We start from the raw sequence: 20,649 nt of genomic DNA, 5'->3' as shown, positions 1-20,649 counted from the left end.
TCCAATTCCTTGTGTTCCAGGATTACAGTGACTCCGTTGCTTATTTAGCTAACTCCTATCTAAGATTTATGTTTCTTATTTTTTTTCCCATGTATCTAACTAGAATTGCGAACAGATGTGTTGAGCTGGGTTTTGGATCCCATTCACCATACCAGGAGATGCTTTACAGTCTGAGTAAAATCCAAGTAAACGAACAAATGAAGTATGTAAACTCACGCACAAAAGTTTAAAGTTTGAACATCTTTCTTAAAACTGTTTTTCAAATTATTCCTGCAGGTGCCGCAAAGAAGTGTTTCTTTCAGAGTTGAGAAGGCTTGGCACAGAGTACCATCAGGTCAGCTGCTTCTCAAAATGTCCATTCAAGGTCTTCCTAAATCTTTCAATTGTTTTTGGACATCTTGTTTATATAAAATATGTAAACATCTGTTGGTTTTAAGTGTGATTGTTCTGCATGTTGGAAATTTTCAGATATCTGAAGTGGATGAATACATTTCTTCTGGGCAGTTGGGTGCAGATCTGAGTTCTCATGATATTTGGCTGGAAAAAGCAGAAGTTTGCCTCAGCTTGGGTCTTTATCAGTCAACCAGACAACTTCTAGGAGAGGCCCACATGGTGGCTAGAGTAAGTTAAAAAATTATGTAACATTAGCTGTGTTTGAATTCAGCCGTTACTTACTTCCCATTACATTTGCAAATTCACAATAAAACAGACATTTAGAAGTTAAAAATTAAAATGTATTCCAATACTTTTTTTATTTTCTGCTCTTCTGTTCATGATTACCATCACCTTTCTGTGTGCATTGTCTACTTTTACTAGCTTTTAGCTTGAAGCACTCTGGTAATCAGTTAAAAATAAAGTATTCATTATTTCTGAAGCCTGTGCAGACAACTAGCTCCAACAAAATTATCTAGAAAAAAACATTAAATGAGTTGGAATTTTAAAGTTGCTTTTGAAAAATATTTAACTGGTGAAATCGATGTACTCTATTATCTGTAACCAAAATCTTTCTTTATGTTATTGTTTGCTTTGAATATTTGATAGTCATTTCCAATAAGCTGCTTTATTGTTATTGCAATAAATATAATCAGTAAAAAAAGCCCTAGCAAAAATTCATATTCATATTATTATTTTAGTCACATAATAATGCACTGAAATGGTTAGAAAACTAAAGCCTTTAATGTGAGTTTATTTATTAATTGTTACACATTTTTACACGGTATCCCAGTAAAACTGGTCAACACTGTTTCTTTGAATTTACATACTTTCAGGAACTTGGAGATGAGAGAGCTGAAGCAAAAAGTTTAGTATGTCTGGCAGCTCTTGCCTGTGAGGAGCAGAATTTTGCTCAGGCTCTGATTCTGTTGGATAAAATCCAAACCCCCAAAGGTGACCATGATTTCTGGTACCACCTCACTCTCACCAGGGTAACGGCTGTGGTGGGACTGAGAGACGAAGCTTCACAAACCAAGGTGATGAAACGACCCATGGACTGAAGATTACATACTTGTTTCAAACAATAACATATTTATGTTTTTACAGGTTGATGAGATTGTCAAACAAGGTTGTGAGGCTTTGCAGCTGATTGCAGAACTGCAAGTAAACAGAGTTCAAGAGCTCAGTTCAATGATCATTTCCTTAGAAAACAGGTAAATCCAAACCTCTAAGCATGTTAAGCAGTGTTTAATTTTGTCCTCAGTGGTTAGTATGACTTATTAAATATTTTTAACTGATTTGTAAATTAAAAATAAACATCTGCTAATGGTTGCTTAAGGTCAAATCTAATGTATCTGAACCACTTATTTTTAACACAATTAAAAGTTCAAACATGTTTTCTAAGAATGTTTAAGCTTACTATGCTCACATATAAACACGATATAATTCAGGGTGTTGTGCTTTGTTTCAGAGGTGCAGTTGAATGTATTCGAGCCATTTCTAATGCTACTGCAGAGACATCTGGCACTGAGGTTGTTGAGAGGCTAATGGCTGCATGTGAGACACTCAGACTGTCTGCAGATAGTCTCACCAAGTTCAACTTTGGACAACAGGCAGCAGAGGCACATAGAGATTGTGCATATGGTCTGAGGTCAGGCCATTGCTCAGCTTTTTGAGCAGAACTGAATTTAGCAAGCAAAATCAGATTATTTTTGACTCCACAGTTCTAAAAATGTTATTTGAAAATAAATTCTTAACTAATTGCTCAAAGCTCGTCAAACGTAGTTTTAATTAACCCAGCATTACCTTTACAGTCTCCATGCTGTTTTTTTGCAACTGGACATGTTTCCACACAGCCAAATGTGTTTTGTAAGCAGGGAAAACCTGAGCTTTTTTAGAGCCAGCTAGCTAAAAAGATTGCAGCAACAAGTAGGTGAGAGGTAGAGCATTCCTTTTAAAAACCTCCATTCACTGAAAGATTTCATCTGGGATGTTATAAAAAAAAGAGTTTAAACCATTAGAACAGCATGACAGAAACTATTAGCAGTTTTGAAAGTTTATATTTAAAAAACAGAAACTATTGTCTAAATAAGAAACAGTAACACCTACACAGGCTTTCTCACACTCTTTCCTACAAACATTTTTATTTTTCTGCAGGATTTTGGCTGGAAAGGTCACTGACGAAGAGAAGAAACATCAATACCGGCTTGATGCCGTCTCCCAAATGCAACTGGCTGTCGCACAGCAGGAACATGTGATACTTAGTGCTCAGAGGCTGTTTTCGCCTCAGGAGGTAAATAAAGTGTTCCCTCAGAACGTCGCTTTCAAGGGGATGATGTCCTCCCAGAAACCGTGGGAGGGATTACATCTCACATGTTCATACAATCCTTCTATCTTTGAATCTGAATGAGCTGCTAACATGTTTAGCTCATAAGGTTTAGAGAGCAAATCCTTAAAAATACGCCTGAAGACTTTTAAAAACTACTTACAAACTTGGAGTACAGGCATAAAGCAAATGATAAAACTATAGTGTTTTAGAGTTTTTAATAATAATAAGCTGTTGCAGAAATATTTTTTAGACTCATTTATTAACATATCCATAAATAGAGTCCAGTGCTTCCAAAAGTTTAAAGCAGGGTTTGCTTATAAAACAATATCCCAAGCTTTGAACATCTCACACAACTGTCATCTTGTAATATAAAGATTACAAGATGACTGCAAACCTACTAAGAGAGACACTGTTGAAAGAAACCCATCAGAAGTTTGTTTTGCATTTTGTAATCTGTGAAAGTTCTCTCCTTTGAGCTGAGCCCTGGTATAAAGTGCCAGCTGTGAAATTGTCACATAATAAAAACTCACAGATTGTTTCTAACCTTTAGGGAAGTTTATTAACAAACAGCTTCATGTGAACAGCTTTGAAAGTTGATAGTTTGGCTCCAGTAAGAGCCAATCACTGTGGTGAAGACTGCTGGCTTATTTAAAATATGTGCAGATGGCAAATGTTGTCATTGTAGTTAGATTTTTTGAGCTTGTTTTGGAAGAAGGATGTTATTTTGCTTTTAGAAACCTATTTGTAACTGGTACAAAGAAATAAAATGTTTCATTCCTTTGATTGCTTTATTTTAAGTCCTTTATGCAAAGCTTTGTGAAGTATTATTTGTCAGCAGCAGATGGGAGTTTATATCTTCCAAGCACTGGAAAAAAAATCTACCGTAGATTCAGTCTCCTGAGAGTCTCTGTGACAGAGATGGACTGCCATACTGTTGGCTGAAACTTTGAGTCAAATGTTGATAGAATCATGAAGCAAAATGATTGATTTATGAGTTCTCATAGCTGCTGCAAATCCTGGTTCAATTGATTTTTTGATGAGATGTTGTGTGGAGGATTTTCTCCAGCCACAGTGGAAAGAAGCCATGTTTTTGCCCTTAGCCTTCAGCAGATGGAGCCAGAGCCCAGTTTTACACATAATTGGCATCCAAGCTGCTGTGCAAATTCTGTTTCTTGTGCTTACTGATGTATTTTCAGAAAGCATGTGCCAAAGTCATTTATCATTCTGAGGAAGATTAAATTAGATTTAATTTACATCTGCCCCCTCTTGGATGTTTTTTTCACATTTATCACAAGCTTGTCTAATCATACATAGTGACTTGCTTTAACTTCTTCACTTTTTGTCATGTTTTATCCCCAAATTTAAATCAATTTTATCAAGATTTTATGTGACAGACCAGAAACGCAGCTTTTAATAAACGTGTGGCAAGGAAAATTATACTTGGTCTTAATTTTCTTTTCTCATATAAAAATCTGAATGGTGTAGAATGCATTTGTATTCATCTTCGCTGAAACAGTGCTTTGAAAAATCACCTTTTGATGTTATAACATCAAGATATTTGACATCATTGCTTTTATAGTAAGATTAAGTTATCTACTATGATAACTTAATCTTGATTTGAATATTGGTTATATTGTGTACATCTTCTCTTTTTAGATGTGAATTTAACATTAGTTCTCACACTCTCTCCAGAGTTTCAACCTGTCGCAGAAATCCATAAGAAAACTTTTGGACCTGCGAGTGTACATGACAGAGTTATGCATGGTAATTCTGGAGGAGAATTGCCCTAAGCAGGCAGAGGAAGCTTTTGCCCGTTTAAAGAAGACAACTATTGAACTAATCCTGGAAGAATTCACAAGAAACTCACCAGAGCCAGATTCTACAGAATTGGTGAGAGATTTTGAAGTTACACTCAGTAACAAATGCGAACAACTGTTAAAATACAACTGTTAAAATAATTATTTTAACAGTTTTAACAATCATAGGTAGAAAAAACCTATGATTTACAGTAATGTTTCAAGAAATTTAGACTGCTTATGAACCCTTATCATAGTATTGTTTATTAATAACAAAGTTACCAAACCAGTCAATAAATCCCATGTCAAGTTTCTGTCAGATCATGGCAACACAAAACCAAATGTTTACATCTTCCAGTTTCAGAGATGCATGCACTGATCCCATCAAAAAGGCTCCATGAGGCTGTACTGTGCTTAGTGAAGGTCAGAAGGACCAGAGCTGGTCAGAGGTCACAGATGTTGCTTTCTCAACAATCGGTCACATTGGAGAAAGACTGAAATTCAGATGTCTGGATAAACTCTGCTGTCTGATGTCTCAGACTTTTTTCCAAGAGCAGGCAGAATAAATTTCAAAACAAGAGGAAGTTACAGAACACTGTCTTAATCTAAAATATTTTAAATAGGTCACATGTGCTCGCATCAGAGTATGTTATGAACTCTAGGAGAAGGTTCAGGGTTCCCCTGTACAAATATAACTGTCTGAAACATTCATTTGTACCACTCTCCATTAACCTGATGAATGGCAGACTAGCAGGGCCTGGACAGAGTAACAGGAGGTCCAGACGATGACCCAGAGTAGTATGTAGAGGATGCATTGTATGTGAATGGGAATGGTTATAGGGATGTACTGCCGATCTGACATTTTGCTTTCATGTATTTTTTTGTTTTTATGCATTTATTCATGGTTGGGTGGGTTTTTATTGTTATATTGCAGTTTTGCCCCTGCCTCCAAGATAAATTTCTCCTATGGGAGACTAATAAAATTATCTTATCTTATCTTAAATCGCTAACTTATTTTTAGCTCCTCTTACTGTGGTTTCATGTTACAAGAAAATGAAGCTACCTTTTGTTTCCAGTGCCTATAAAGTATATGCAATGTTGGAGGTTTTCCCTTTTTATTGCTTACGCAAATCAATCGTTACTAACTAATATTGTGGTGGTTAAAATTTATCCACAATAATGTGAGGCATGGACAAAGTCAGACAGAGAAGGCCTTTAAACAACATTAGAATGTTGCTACTGAAGCTGGTTCTGAAACTGAATAAATAATAAGGTCCTTTGAGATCAACATTTTGTTCCTTGTTCTCTATATGCTCCTTTTTGGCGCTCAGCTAAAAGGTCCTCATAAGTGTCAGTTTACACTTAAAATAGTTCTAAAATAATAGTTAACAGTTAGCAAAATGCCTTTTCACATTTTGTTACATAACCACAAACTCCAAAGTTTTTCAGTAAAATTTTATTTGACAACCCAGCACAAAGTTATGTAAAAATGAAAACAGGACACCTGACTTTTCGTTCTGTTTTTTATTCTTTCACTGAAAAATCTGAGATTAAATTGTGTACAGCTTGACTTTGTTTACCCATTAGGTGGCCTTTGAAGGAGACTAGATGTTGTTTAAGGATATTAAAGTGGCTTCATACAAATACAACCCACATTTTTCAGTATTTTATTTATAAAATGTCTGATAAACCAATACATTATTTTTCATCCACTTCACAAATACACACAAATTGATGTTGATCTCTCACATAAAATCTTAATATTGTGCATTGATGTTTTGGGGAAAAGGTTTAACTTGTTCAAGGCACTGTACACATTAGATATTTAACATTGCATTATGTATTTCTATATTTCACTTTTTTTTTAATTAGAATCCAAATGCAGAGTGTGTCACGTTTTCTTGCTGGATATCTGTGTTTCTTTGTGAAGTAGCATATTAAACTCTATTCCCTGATTTGAAACTGTGAAAAGGACTTTCTTCCAAAATATATTAACCTGTTGATAGCACTTTGTTTCCAAACCGTTTATTTTTTTCTGCCAAATTCTGAGCACCTATAATGGCATCCAGTCAAATCTGGAAAAACAACCTGTTTACTTGATTGTCAGATCTAAGTAATTGTTTTAGTTATGATCCATCGCCATATTTAGTCTTAATTTGCTTGTGTGTTATCCAGGACTGCACAGACAGAACGTTGGGGCAGAAGATTCTCAGCCACCTGGCTGCACTCAACTTCCAAACCTCGGACAACATGGAAATCCGAGCTCACTGCCTGAATATGCAAGGGAGGTACCTGAAAGTGCTGGCTATTCTGAGAGAGCCCATGTATGTGAAGGCTCTCTGGCACAAACATATGCAGGTAAGTGAATATTAAACATGTGCAGTCAGATTTTAGATTTTTTTTTCGGCTTTTGAAAGGAGATGGCATTCTTATCAAAATGAAAACTTGTGTTTCTTAAACGTATTTGTGCTGTAGGATGCTTTGCCGAACATTGTTCCCACGGCAGAGGAGAATTTGGGGAAAGGCAGTGATTCAAGCAGCAAAGAGCCGGGCTGGACCGCTGACAGAAGTGCGGAGCAGCAGGTACATGCCTCCTGTCAACTGACCCCATCGGCTCTGACTTCTCTCTAATCTGGGATCTTCAAGCTCAAACTGTCTGATCTCACTTAAGACTGAATAAAAAAGGGTAATGTAGTTATTATGGGGGAACACTTTGATAAATTATAGCTCAAAGATTAACAACTACATCTACATCTTAAATGTGACCTATTATGCTTCCTTGAACAGGCTATGATAATGTCTATGGCCATACAAAACATGTTCATTAAATATTTTGCACATTCTTAGATCATAAGATTTTAGTCTGGTTAGTTTTGCCTATTTTGACCTCCTTTCAGAATGAGCTGTCTTGTCACTTTAAATCCAAATGGCCACGGCCCACAACTTAATGTTTACACTTACACATGTAAATGGCTGCTAACAGATGTGAAATGATACAACTGTACATCTTGGGCTCTGAGGCAGACCCAAACGCAAAAAAAGAGCTTCCTGCACAACTAATAAGAATGCAGAAAGAGGGCAGCACTGAGACGGTCTTAGGCCAAATGTTACAGAATTACATGGACGTGTTTTAGAACTACAGGCTACCAGAGTTTAATACAAAACTTTAAGAAAATAACACACAACCAAAATACAAACGAGCGTTTCTATTTTTTATTGAGAATTGTTTTGATGGCTGTGGTTGGTGATGTCATGTTTCGTTTGAAATTGTGGCGTTATTGTGACGTAGCAGTGGAAAGAGGAAGCACAGGAACTGCTGGCTGAAGCAAGTAAAGTCCTGTCTGAGTCCGCCAGGCTGTGTCTGCAACACAACCTACCCTCCGCCATCTTGGCTGAGGCCTCCTTTCATATGTTGGACTGTAATGGGCAATCTGACCCTACAGTGACCGGTCAATACCTCGCCCTTTATCAGGTACTGCACTGCTGCAGGTTGACTGAGCATCACATAGTACATATCTTTAATTGTTGGAATTATCATAAAATGCATATAGCCTGAATTAAATGCAAACAGCTGTTATGACGCATCATATTGCCCCTCAATAAAATCATTGGTCTAACTCCTTGTTCCCAGAGCTGCTGCACTGTTGCTATGGCGGCCGAGCTCCTAAACTGTGCCTGCGCTGACACCTCTGTGTCCCAGCTCTCAGCTCTACTCAGCCTCCACAGGAATCTGTTCGTCTCCCAGGAAAAGAGATCCAGCAGCATGCTGAAAAGATCGGAGGAACAGCTCCTCCACCTCTTCAAGGTACAGGGTCACTAAGCACCCTTCATGATTTATAGATGCTGTCACACGCAGTCCACTAAACTTTCTTCATGGGTGGCATAATGTTGGTGCTACTATGATGCTTGCTTCAAATCTGCAGAAGGGGTTTTAAGTCACATAAACCAACTTGATGCAAATATATTCAATTATAAAATTCAGTCATGTCAGCAAACTGGTTTATGCAAAGATGCTGCAGACTTTAAAAAACAGCAGGATGCATGTTAGCTATTGACTAATGATAGTGAAATCCTTGCAGTATCACATTTTTAATGTCAATTTTACAGGAACATATAGATATACTTTGCTGTTGTTCTTTCGCTTTGCTTTTTAAAAATTTATAAGAGTCTTTCATTTCTAAAGCATCTTTAGAAATGAAAAGGTCAAAGGTTACACCCCATAATTCAAGTCAGTTATGTTATCGGGCACACTTTTTCACCAGACATCTTTTGTTGATCAGCTGTTCTTTGATTACATTTTTTTCCTGCATTATATTGAAACCGAAAATACTTTAGCCTTAACTCTAAATTCTAAAACTTGAATTTAACTGAAAGTTGCAGGAACTTTGCCAAACATATACATCCACATAGAGACTAATTTTTCTTCTTATCCTGCCAAATTTGTGATCCTGAAATTGCATTTTTATGCAGGCCTTCCATCAGCTGACCATCATTCCCAAACACCTGGATATCCTGTCAGACATCCCTCCCAACATGAAGATCTTGTTGCTTCAGCACTCCAATGACGGGTAAATCTTTTGCTTTCAGTCAGTTTTTATCTGGTTAAACATTTCCATTTATACATGGGTTTTATTTTGTTTTAGCTCTGAACTCTTTGGCTGCTTCTGTGAGACAACCAAAGCTCCAGAAAATCCGAAAGCAAAGACTCCACCTCAGACAGGTTTCCTAATTTTCATCCTTTAATTAATGCAAAAAAAGACAGTCTCAAAGGAAGATGTGTCAAATTATTTTTTGTACACAAGAAAATAAAATCTTGCTTTCCCTTTGACCTCTTCTCCACTGGATGTGACAGTGAATAGCTTACACAAATTATTGATTGTTTTATGTGACCTAGCTGCTGTGATGGAATAGAGAATGTGTTGTGGCTGGAGAGCAAAGAGAAGTTCATTAAGCAGAGAAAGCATTGACGCAAAAACATCAGACACATGAAGGGAGAAAGAGAGAGAGAGCTCAGGGGGACCAATTACAAAGCCTGAATGTTTATGTGAGTGTGCATGTCTGACTGTTAGTCACTTGTGTTGTTGCAGTTCTGGTGCCATGCTCGCAGGTGGCAAAGGTTTCAGTCTGCCCGCAGGCACTCAGGGCACTTAGGGAGCAGACTCGGGTCTTTGGCCTAGAGAACAAACATTCAGTCCTGGAGGATGAATCCAGCCAGCTGGAGACGTCCGAGGTGCATCAGGTATCGCTGAGGCTTTTCTTTGGCTGTGTATTAAACAGAGCAGCCCTTATATAAACAAGCTTACTCCAGTGTAATTCTTATCTCAAACATGTTTTTACCTAATGGGGAAACTTGGGACAGCTCATTTTTATTACCAAACTTCATGTAGCTGAATAGGATAGTAATCAACGGTGAGAAGCAATAAATTCTGAATAATAAAGAAAACTGCCTTCACTGTCTGTCTTCTTCTCACACACAGAACACGACGAAAGACAGAGAGTTAGAGCTTCACTTCGGAGAAATAGTAGAAAAAATGGAGGACTATTTGAATCCACTTCTATCTCAGTTTGATTTCCCTTTCATCAGGTGACCTACAAAAAAATATTTATACATTTCTTGTATCACAACTACAAACCTCAAAGTTTTTCATTGAGTTTTTAATTTGAAAAGCCAACATAACTTGCTGTGTAATTGTGAATTTTAGGGCAATGTAAACATTCTTTTAAACATTTACAGTAAGAATCTGAAAAGTGTTGGGTGCATTTGTATTCACCAGATTAATTGTTGCTGTTGAAAACCATGTATTTTCCTTCCACTTGGCCTGTCGCATAAAATCTCATTAAAATACATTGAAGTCTGCAGTTGAAACATTAGAAAATCTTATAAAGTTCAAGTGGGTTTACACAAGACACTTGAAGTGCCACTGGAAAGTTTTCAAACCCTTTAACCATTTTAAGCATCAATGTTTTAAACATTTTAATGCTTAAGCTCTAAATGATCAGATCAGAGGACTTTTTCTTTTGATAAATGTCATTAGTCTGTCAGGTGTCTTTTAGTGACATCCAGGTATAGAATAGAATAGAATAGAATAGAATAGAATAGAATTACTTTATTCATCCCAGCAGGGAAATTATTTCGCAGTTACAGCAGCATAGAGACAAGACACACAACAACCACTGAGTAGCAATTGTAAAGGTATATGGCAAAGGCATGATTGATGAAAGGAATACATTACATTTCCTGTTGTTTTATAATGTGTCACAATTTCCCATTTATACATATGAAGCACTTTATCTATAGCTTGTAACATGGGGAGCCATATTTTTGGAAGACTGTCAGCATTTTCAACTTTTTGTATCAAATTCTTGAAATGCAACATTAAAATCTGCATTTTGAAATGACTACTGTATGTGTATTATAACGTAACATCACACATGTTACATAATTATGTGTAATTATTCATACACATAATAATTATTCATAATTATCTATGAATTTCTTCATAGAGCTCGAAGAAATTCAGAAAAGGTTTTGCTGGCACTTTGTAGCATTCCAAAGAGTATTTTTCTGTTCTGCTTATTGTGATCCATATAAATACTTTATTGTGCATTTCTGTCAGGAATACAAATATTTGTGTTCCTTATTCTTCCATCAGGTCCCAGACTATCACTCCACCCATCTCTGAAAATGAGCAAAAGCAAGTAAAAGAAGAAAAATATAGCTCAGATAAAGGTAAAGTGTTTAGTATCACTTGTATTTCTGCTTGTATTTAGCCTCTTTCAAATATATTATGTGAAATAAGTTTCTTTTTAGACAATCTAAAAGGTGATATTGTTGCTATACATGTGCCAATATGTTAACATTGAATGTTGATAACTAATAGAACTCTGCCAAAGTCACAAGAAAGAGTGTGAACTGTGTAACTATATAAATACAATTTTCAAAGTCATAAAATATATTTGAAATTTTTTTCTTGCAGTTGACAATGGAGAACATTTGGTGGTTCTCGCTGACAGGAAGTTGCTGGACTTGCCTCTGGAAGCCCTGCCTCTCCTACAAGAGGAAGGCCTGGCTTCTGTGTCTCGAGACTTTTCTCTGCAGCTTTTCTTCAGTCGTCTCAGTAGAGAACAAAGCCTGAAAGGTATAAAAGATACAAAGAGAATAGATTTCAGTGCTGATTTTAGCTGTTGGTACAGTTTCAGAAGCTTGTGTCACTTCCAAGATTGCATTGCATTTAGCTCGACACACCTTCCCTTAACTCTGACCAGATTCCTGGTCATGTGTTCCTCTCTCACATGTTTGCTGGGTCACCTGCTCTGCCTGTGGGAAATTGCAAACAGGAGATCTTTTAGCTTTATATCAATATTTTGTTGGTTTGAATTTTTTTTTTTTTTTTGCCTTAATCAATTAAATCATCATTTAAAAACTGTATTTTTTAATTATTTCGCTGTTTTTTGTTTGATTTTGAAGTCTGTTTGATAATCTTAACCATGACAAGAAAAGCAAAACCTCAGTAAATATGTAAATGAGACATAGTATTTTTGCATCCTGTTATTTCCTGTTAAGCAATAAATATAAAATATATTATTTTGTAAGAAACCTCCTTAGGCCCAGAGAGACTGTTTTCACTTTACTTTTAGACATAGAACAGCTCCAGTGAATTAACTAATCGGATTCAGAGTTTCAAACTGTGTAGTCAGTAATCAACATTTGAATGTACTAACAAAAAGTTGATAACTTGTTTCAGTAACTGGGAGCTGGGTGTACAAACACTTTGGGCTTTAAAATACCCATTACTACCAGTAAGAACTCCATTGACAAACTAAGCTGAAGTGTTTCACTGTTGCCTCAATAATTACTGAACTCAAATCTTAGTGAGAAGTTCATCTTGACATGTGCAAAGTATGCTTTGAACACATTTACACGACTGTGTGTGTGAGAATGCAACAAATTAAGCAGTATTGCATCATCAATCATGCATTTCAGTCTTATCTGATGCAATCTCTTCAAAACATTTTCATATGCTTTGGCTTATTTGGACACCAATTATAGTTTTAAGGGTTATTATTCATTCTGTGTATGTTTTCTGTATCAGTAACACTGCATAAATGAACAATTATAACTGAAGCTACTTGTTATCTTTGTGTTTTCTAGAAAAGACTAATGAAGTGTTTTTTTTATTAAATTTAAGCGAAATACTTTTTTTCCGGTTTATTTTTAAACTTTTATTCTAGAAATATTTCTGTAAAGCCCCTTCCCAAATATGAAACAGCTTTTCATAATGCCTTACGTCCTTTAGGCAACACATTAATAAATGTAAAATAAGAAGCAGTTGGGACACAAGCTCCCATCCTGCAGATATCTGTACCACTGTAAAGTTTGGATCTTAAAATGCTAACAGTGAAGGTGTATGTGTGTGACTTAACAGTTCCTCATGCTTTAGAAAAAAATACAAGCTTTATCCATCATTCTGTGTTCATGTATTTATCAATCTCTATCTGAATGACACATGAATGACAAAGCTGTCATTGTTATTTTGGGTTTTTTCCCCCTCTACAAAGATAGATAGATGGCACAATCTAAAATCTATCTTCTTTTAGAAATTTCTAAAACTAAATACACGATTATTAATTTTATATCTTTATGTAAAATGTGTTCTCTATACTGTTGCATCCACAAGTGAAAAATAGTCATACTTTATTAAACAAGAAAATTTTACAATTGCATTTCTTAGTGTATCTATTTAAACATGCTTTCCCAGACGATTTTAATGAAACTATAAATAAAGAGTTAAGTCAAGTGAAAAATCTGTTTTAAGTTTCAGAGGAAGATGGAGGTTGCCTCCTGCAGACTACCTTTACTAACATTCTTAAATAAATGTCAGTGATATGCAAATAAATTCTAAGGAAGTTGTTTTCTTTTTTTAATCTGTCCAAAAGCTGTGTAAACTAGCCTGCAGACAAGTGTGTGTATTAACTCTGCTTCCTGTTTGTTGTAGTTGAAAGTGACAGCAAAAAGGAGCCCAAGACCAAAGGTGGCAAGGGAGCTAAGAAGCAGGGAGTTAAAAGCAAAGCCATCAAAGCGGTGAGTTTGCTAAATTAATCCGGGCCTGCCAGATACAGACAGTAATATAACTTTTCCCTGCTGTCAGCGATGCCACTTATATAAGTTCCTTACGCCTGCCTTTTAAGTGCAGTTTTTCAATCAATTACATAATGTGTTTTCATAAAGATCTTGTTTGGAGCCTCAAAGAATGTTTCCGAATGATGTCATGCACTAGTTTTATGGGTTTTTTTTATTTCAGCTGTTTTTCCCTTTGAGTTCTTCAACTCTAACCTTTAGTGTGGAAGTACTTGCATATTGTCTCATGTTATACTAACAGATTTTATAGATGTTTGTGCATGTATAATGCATCAGTCAATACCTTGTTTTTAAATTCAGTGTGTGTCGTGCCACCTGTATGTGTTTTTCTGCTGTAGCAGAATATTAATAGTTTGTTGTTTACACAGGCATCTGCCAATCCTGTGTTGCCTTCCTACACATTCACAATGGACACAACAAACTTGAAATGTATCCTTTCCGATGAAGCTGTTTGAAAGAACCTTTACAAAACATTACATGTGACTTTATACTTAGAAATGTTTCTAAGGTAAGAACATTTCTACACTGTTTTTACATTTTTAGGAAAAATTTATTTAGCATGAATGAAGAACAGAGACATTTTCTACTATATATTTGCCTTTATTACATTAATGGCTTTCATGTTGTATGTCTTTGCACACATATATAGAGGCTGACATTTGATGAACCAGGCATCCAGTAAATTATAAGTTGAAAAAATCTGTTGTTTTCATTTTTTCTTTTAATATCAAGAAAAAATGGAAACAATTCCCTCTTTTATATACACTTAAAACCAAAATCATCTATTTGTCTGGTGGATTTAGGTTTTATGTGGTCTTTCAATTTTATTTTACTTTTCATTTTAGCCCCAAATTATTGGTGTGTCTCATATTTTTAGGGTAAAATAATTTTTCTTCAACCAAAATACTTGTTGAAAAGATGATAAAAACAGTTAATATCAATATCTTTGTTATTTCAAGTCAAAAATAATCCATTCTCCTTTCAATAATCAGTAGAAAAATCGTTCTTGAGGTTGGAATGCCTCAAGATTGTGCCATAATTGCCTCTCTGTAAACACTGAGTATAACACTTATATTTATTATCTGGTCTCATCTGGCCAGATGAGACCAGTTTGACTTGTGTTCATGATATATAATGCTTATAATGCATAATAAGTGTCTCTCACCCCCAAAACTAGTTCAGTAGTAAATAACCATGAAGTGTTTACTGTTTAGAAAGTAAATGAAGTTTGTTTTACCTTAAAATACTTTTTAAAGATATTGTTGACCCTTACAAGGAAGGCCAGAGTGGTAAGAAAACTAATTTACACTGTGTAATAATTATATATTATTATAATTATAATAATAATGCTATGATAAAACTAAGAGTGTATGCCTGCATGTATGCTCTGTAAAAGAATGTATTAAGCTGGATTTATGGACAGCAAAAACATGACTCCACAGAAAACTGATTTCCGTTACCTCTGTGTTTCCTCTGACTTCATTTCTAATCTCTGATTATAAAATTTGCTAACTTTGAGTTGTTTCAGTCACTAAAAGCAATCGAACCAAAAAGTCTTGCTGTTGCGCTTGGGTATGTTTGTGTGTACTGATCAGAAAAAGATGTTTCCAACCAACCTTACACCGATCTGGCTGAAAATCATCCTGTTCAAATCATTTGCCAATTTCTCTTTCTGTCTCCAATAGTGAGCAATATTAGGTAAAAGTAACGGAATTGCTTAGCTTTCCATCTTGGGGTTGAGAGGCCAGATGAGACCAGTTTGACTTGAGTTCATGATCTGGTTCTTGTGTGGAAATGGTTAGCCAGGTTTGCAACTTCAGGATCAGATTCATCATTACTGCACTCAACTCCCGAACTGTTCAATTTTTTTTTGGAAGCTTGAACATTTAAACAGTATTGTGTGGTGTGCAAATTAAAGATACAAGGTACTATATCTAAACTGTTTTTTGTTTTTTTTACATAGAAAGGGCCAGTCTGACTTCAACAATGAAGGAGGTTTTAGAACAACACAAGCAGCATCTTCCTCAACTCTGGAAGAACTTCTTCAGCAGACCCAGGTTGGAAATCTTTTGCTGAGATTATCTGTACTTGTAACATATAACGTAGAAAGAGACTTGCTCTCCACTAACAAATGTTTATATATGTTAAGTCTTTTCGAGATAGAGCAGGTTCTGTGCAAATGCAGTGCCTTCATTTACATGGGGATGGATCCACTGCTGGCGAGCATTCCACCAGCAAAAGTCGCAGCCTTCAATCTAACCGGTATTGGACACACAGCAAATTTCAATTCATGTTTTTTTCCTCTGTGTTTATGACAATAGAAATGTATTGCAAATGTGGGAGATCAGTAATTAAATATCTTGATTTGAAGTACTCTGTATGAACCAAAAGCAAAAACAAAAATATTGCAAATAACAAGGATGGGTTTAGCTGAATGATAAAGCACTACTTATGTATCAGATTTAATAAAACAACTCATGTTTATTTATAAAATAAATGAAAATGTTACTGAATACTAAAGAATGAGTTGATTAAATCTGAAGTAAATCTGCAAGCTCTCCACTTCATAAGATAACTTAATTCAAACATGACAATCTTACATTCCCATAGTGCATAAAGCACGCAAATGTAACCACTACTTGATTTAATTAGCAATAAATTTCTCAAATTTTAAAAATACATGTTAGTGGTGTGAGGAAGTGAAGACCTCTTATTGTTTACTGTTTTAAGTAGAAGGTCAAACTGATGTGGTTTTAAGTTGTCTATTTTTTTCTTTACATTGTCAAGTTTGCCCTGCTAAAAAATAACTGGAGAATGCAGATTTATCATCTGCAAAGAATGACTTGTGCCCTTGTTGTTGCTGCATGTAATTAGTTATTTTAAGGATTTCTAATATTTTTAAACTTATTATCTCAAGATGAAACATTCCCAACACTTAGTACAGCAACATGCTTTAAGCAAATAAGAAGAGAAAACAAGACTAATTTCTGTTGAACTTATTTGACAGTTTGATAAATCTGCCCTTTTAAAAAGCAAGTCATTTAAGCATCTATGGTTTAGATTTTATGTTAATATACTTAAACTTCTATTTTTATGAAGGATTGTTCAAATCTGTTTTTTAATTTAGTTTTACGCCACAACCTTTACTACCTGAAGAAGACATAGGTCAGCTCTACAGATTTGACAGTGTTCATTAAAAAACAAAAAAACATCCTCGAAACCTTCACGTTGTTTTATTGAGCTTAATAACAGCATGGAAATATTTAACAAAAACATTTCAAACTGAAATGGTTAACTGTGAAAATATAAATTTCTCTTTCCCAAAGCTTCAAACAAGACTTAAAAATAAAGAATTACCTGTTAGAACCTGTTAGCTATCAAACCAGTAAAAAGCTTCAAAAAATTATCGTAGCATCAAATAAAGACAGTCTACAAATATTTCTAATTTTCCAGAGTGATTGGCATAGTGTCAGGCCTGACTGGCTTGTTGCCGCAGGCCGGACACATGGGCCACCCAGCAGTCTGGCGTTAGTGCTGCTAACTATAGTGTGACCGTCAACATGGATTGAATTGCAGCTGTTTCTCAACAGCATACACTATTGATATTATCTGTCTGGCAATTAGGACATGGCACAGTTAGATTATTTTTGTGCATCTGTAATTGAAATGAGTTTTAACTCCATTTCCTTAACTCTCAAAAAGCCTCAAAGAATCCGATTTTTGTATGCAATGCAGTGAAAAAGTATTAGTTCACTCTAAGATTTAGGGTGAGGGAGGATTTATGTTTTTGTTGCACTTTATTGAAAATAGTTTTTCTGATAATGTCGTTTGCTGTCCTCAGAATGTCGCATGGCTCTGCTCTTTGACCGGATTCAGAACAAAGTGAAAGTCCTCCCATCCAGAAATAAAATTCAAGAAAGGTATTGAATATTCTCAACCAATTTTTCTTTTTTTCATTTAGTCTGCACTCATCTTCATTAGTGGCTTTGTATTTGTGTTGGCTGTATTATAATTGTGGTTTTTTATGTGGTTAAAAACTGTTGCCTTTGTGTCCTAAAAGACCTCACAGTTTTTGTCTTCTACAGTGCTGAACTGCTCACCTTGGAGAATCCCCTGGAGACCGCCCTGTTGTTGAGTTTGACTGGTGTTGGCTGCATTGTCCTCAACCAGTGGCACAACACTCTTCAACAGAAAGCACAAGATCTTACTGCTGTGCTGGACAGTACGTTTTAAATTTGTGCTTTATGAGGATATGTCCTCATGTTTCTTTTGCCGCTGTGCACACACCCATGAGCTTCTCTTTGCTCCCTAAGGAGAATTTCAGAATTGGGTTGCAGCCAATCAGCGTTGTAATTACATATTTATTGGGACTCCTGGCTAAAATTAGTCAAAACTTTAAAGTTACGCTATCTAACTTCTATAATGTCGTGACAATATGGTCTGAGGTAGGTAGTCTGAGAAAAAATTTAACCCCTATGCCTTCTCCCAGTGTTCCCAGTGCTATCTAGAAACTACCAATCACAGCCAGGAGGTGTATCTTAGCGCTATCAATCACCCCTTCATGTAACGCTGCTCATTTTCCTCCCACTCCCCCATTGTTAGCATTGCCACTGATGATGGTGGATAAACGGTTTTCCTGTGACAATCAATTGTTTCTCCAGTATTAGTAGTGAATACATGAGTTTGATTGACAGCGCTGAGACGCTCTGGCTAGCTCTGATTGGTTGTTCTTGGTCAGAAAGATTCAGGAGTGATGCATTTTTTCTGATAGTAATAGCAGCTCAGGGAAAAGGTGAAGGAGTTAGATCTTTTCACGGATTATCTGTCTCATAACGACATGGTGAGAGTTTTAACAAATATGTAAAAAACTATTTTTTTTTAATAAAAGTTACAAACTGCACGTTTAAATAAATTCAGATTTTGCTGCATTGGCGAATTCTCCCTCCGAAAACCCAATCTCTACTTTTAAGACAAGCAAAAAAAGGAAATGAAAATTTTAACCTTTTTCAAGGTTTTTGGGTTCTAACTTTCACATAATTTTGTTCTCTCCTTCCAGAGCTTTTCCATAGTTTGTGTCATTGTTTGTTGCAGAAATGCTGAGGGTCAAAGAGACCTCTGGCCATGCCATCCATGCTTTGAAGGGACGGGAGCATGCTGAAATGCCACATCACAAGGTCACAGAAACACATGGTACTGTGCACTCCACTCTCAACCTCAGTCAGCCTCACACTGTCATGTCTATTAGTTCATTATATTTTTGTGCATCACACCAATGCATTTTTATTCACAAAGTTTAAAAATTCTGTAGACCTCTGCTAAATCCTGGCAAAAAAACAACCTTGATTAATCATTTCAAAATTCTTTGTGCCTTTAATTTTAAAAAACAAAAATCTTCGAAGAAAAATAAAAATACATACCTTCAAATCAACAAAATAAAGAAATGTTAAGTTTTAGGTAAGGCCTATCTGGTATTTAGAACTAAAATAAATTTTTTAAAACATTTGTAGAGGAGAGTATGCAAATTTAAGGTGTTAGATACTGAAAACCTCTTATCAACAATTACTGAAAGATGGAATTGCATCCAAATGTAGTTCAACCAAGTATCCATTCAAGCATGTACACGCACTGTTTTACATATTTTTCCCTGATATATTGTATGGGATAAATGTTTTTTACATTTCCAAAAGGTTTGAAATCCTTTCTGAGAGTTTTATTTTTTTTCCATTTTTTCAACAGAACTTTTTTATTTCTACTGTGTATATGACGTCACTCCAGAAAATACTTTACATAATCATACCAGTACCAGACACTTTTTTATTTTGATTTTTTTGCAGATCAAGATCTCACCACTGACTCAAAGGAAAACAAGGTTCAACACACTTCAACTCTCACCCCAGCAGCCTACAATTGCATTCTCTATGGCCTTCCCAACTACATTGTTTCATAATATAGTGTAATGTCTCAATGTTTCCTCCACATTTCACAGTTCAAAATGATTGCAAGGATAAATACCTGAGAGATTTTCTTTTATTGCTTTATATGATGCAGTAAATCTCCTGTTATATGAAGGGTTTAAAAGTTTCATTAAAGATGATCCTAGAATCTTTGCTCATGTTCTCCACTTTGCAGTTTTATTACTCAGTTCTTTTATTGCTCATATTACACACAGCAGATGTAAAATTCAATATCTAACTTCCCTCAGCTCAGAGAAACAAACTTACAGCTCTTTGAAACTCACCGTAGATGAATTCCTTGTAATATCAAAATTTTACACCTGAACTACAAGCTCCATCTTTGTGATAGGCCTCAGTAAGTCTCATTATATTATAAAATAAAAAACACAAATGTTTTGCTCAGAATGCTGCATGGCTCTGCGCCTTGACTGGATTCAGAACAAAGTTAAATGTGTTAAGTATTTTACTTTTCACTCTATACAGAAGTAGTTCACATTTTTTCATATTATGTAAGCAGTTTTCTGCACGGATCTATTCAAATAAGCAAGTGGCAATAACTCTGTTTGGAAAATCTTGAATTTAGCTATGCTTTTTGTTTGTTGTTTTTTACATGCTGGATTTAAACTTAATGTTCACTTAATGTAAACTGAAACAGCATGCTGTAACCATCAACACTGGTAGATTATGCTGATTGTTTCCCTGTGTGTGTTCATTTTTTTAGTTTTATTCAGCTTTTTAGTGTGTTCATGTGGTTACCTTGGCAGTCAAGCGCCACATATCCTATCATGCTTACAATTATTATATTTTAATCTTTTATAATCAGAAAATCTTGATTACAGAACAAACTATTCAGACTACATTTGTAGTCTGGAATACTTTCAACCATTTTATTATTATCTCACTAATTCAGACGGAATCTGGCATTGTGGTTTTTTTTTGTTTGTTTTTGTTTTTTAACTTCCATCTGTAATTGCTAAGTCAAAAACACAGAGTAAAACT

General features: G+C 35.4%; 1 protein-coding gene across 3 annotated transcripts in view; it reads left to right on the top strand.

Annotated features, from left to right (window-relative positions):
* The window catches only part of cfap46 (cilia and flagella associated protein 46), a 51,992-nt gene extending 32,180 nt beyond the window's left edge, over nt 1–19,812 (top strand). For 2 of the 3 annotated variants that reach the window (XM_028007634.1, XM_028007635.1), the window contains 27 exons: nt 104–202; nt 277–334; nt 469–621; nt 1,269–1,469; nt 1,540–1,646; nt 1,904–2,083; nt 2,590–2,725; nt 4,454–4,651; nt 6,733–6,915; nt 7,033–7,140; nt 7,847–8,029; nt 8,189–8,362; nt 9,028–9,125; nt 9,201–9,277; nt 9,645–9,796; nt 10,035–10,141; nt 11,211–11,287; nt 11,535–11,696; nt 13,554–13,639; nt 14,065–14,125; nt 14,953–14,985; nt 15,660–15,753; nt 15,846–15,958; nt 17,538–17,616; nt 17,782–17,918; nt 18,788–18,886; nt 19,531–19,812. In XM_028007634.1, coding sequence (XP_027863435.1) covers nt 104–202; nt 277–334; nt 469–621; nt 1,269–1,469; nt 1,540–1,646; nt 1,904–2,083; nt 2,590–2,725; nt 4,454–4,651; nt 6,733–6,915; nt 7,033–7,140; nt 7,847–8,029; nt 8,189–8,362; nt 9,028–9,125; nt 9,201–9,277; nt 9,645–9,796; nt 10,035–10,141; nt 11,211–11,287; nt 11,535–11,696; nt 13,554–13,639; nt 14,065–14,125; nt 14,953–14,985; nt 15,660–15,753; nt 15,846–15,958; nt 17,538–17,616; nt 17,782–17,918; nt 18,788–18,886; nt 19,531–19,643 — 3,268 coding nt within the window. In that variant the 3' untranslated portion in view covers nt 19,644–19,812. Of the gene's footprint in view, nt 1–103; nt 203–276; nt 335–468; nt 622–1,268; nt 1,470–1,539; nt 1,647–1,903; nt 2,084–2,589; nt 2,726–4,453; nt 4,652–6,732; nt 6,916–7,032; nt 7,141–7,846; nt 8,030–8,188; nt 8,363–9,027; nt 9,126–9,200; nt 9,278–9,644; nt 9,797–10,034; nt 10,142–11,210; nt 11,288–11,534; nt 11,697–13,553; nt 13,640–14,064; nt 14,126–14,952; nt 14,986–15,659; nt 15,754–15,845; nt 15,959–17,537; nt 17,617–17,781; nt 17,919–18,787; nt 18,887–19,530 lie in introns of those variants that run through there. The other variant, XM_028007636.1, reaches the window with a different exon arrangement.
* The last annotated feature ends 837 nt before the right edge of the window (nt 19,813–20,649 follow it).

The sequence above is a fragment of the Xiphophorus couchianus genome, chromosome 22 (genome assembly GCF_001444195.1).
Source record: "Xiphophorus couchianus chromosome 22, X_couchianus-1.0, whole genome shotgun sequence".
In the NCBI taxonomy this organism is placed as follows: domain Eukaryota; kingdom Metazoa; phylum Chordata; class Actinopteri; order Cyprinodontiformes; family Poeciliidae; genus Xiphophorus; species Xiphophorus couchianus.
The sequence above is the reverse complement of the archived record's forward strand: the minus strand, read 5'-3'. Positions and strand labels throughout refer to the sequence as shown.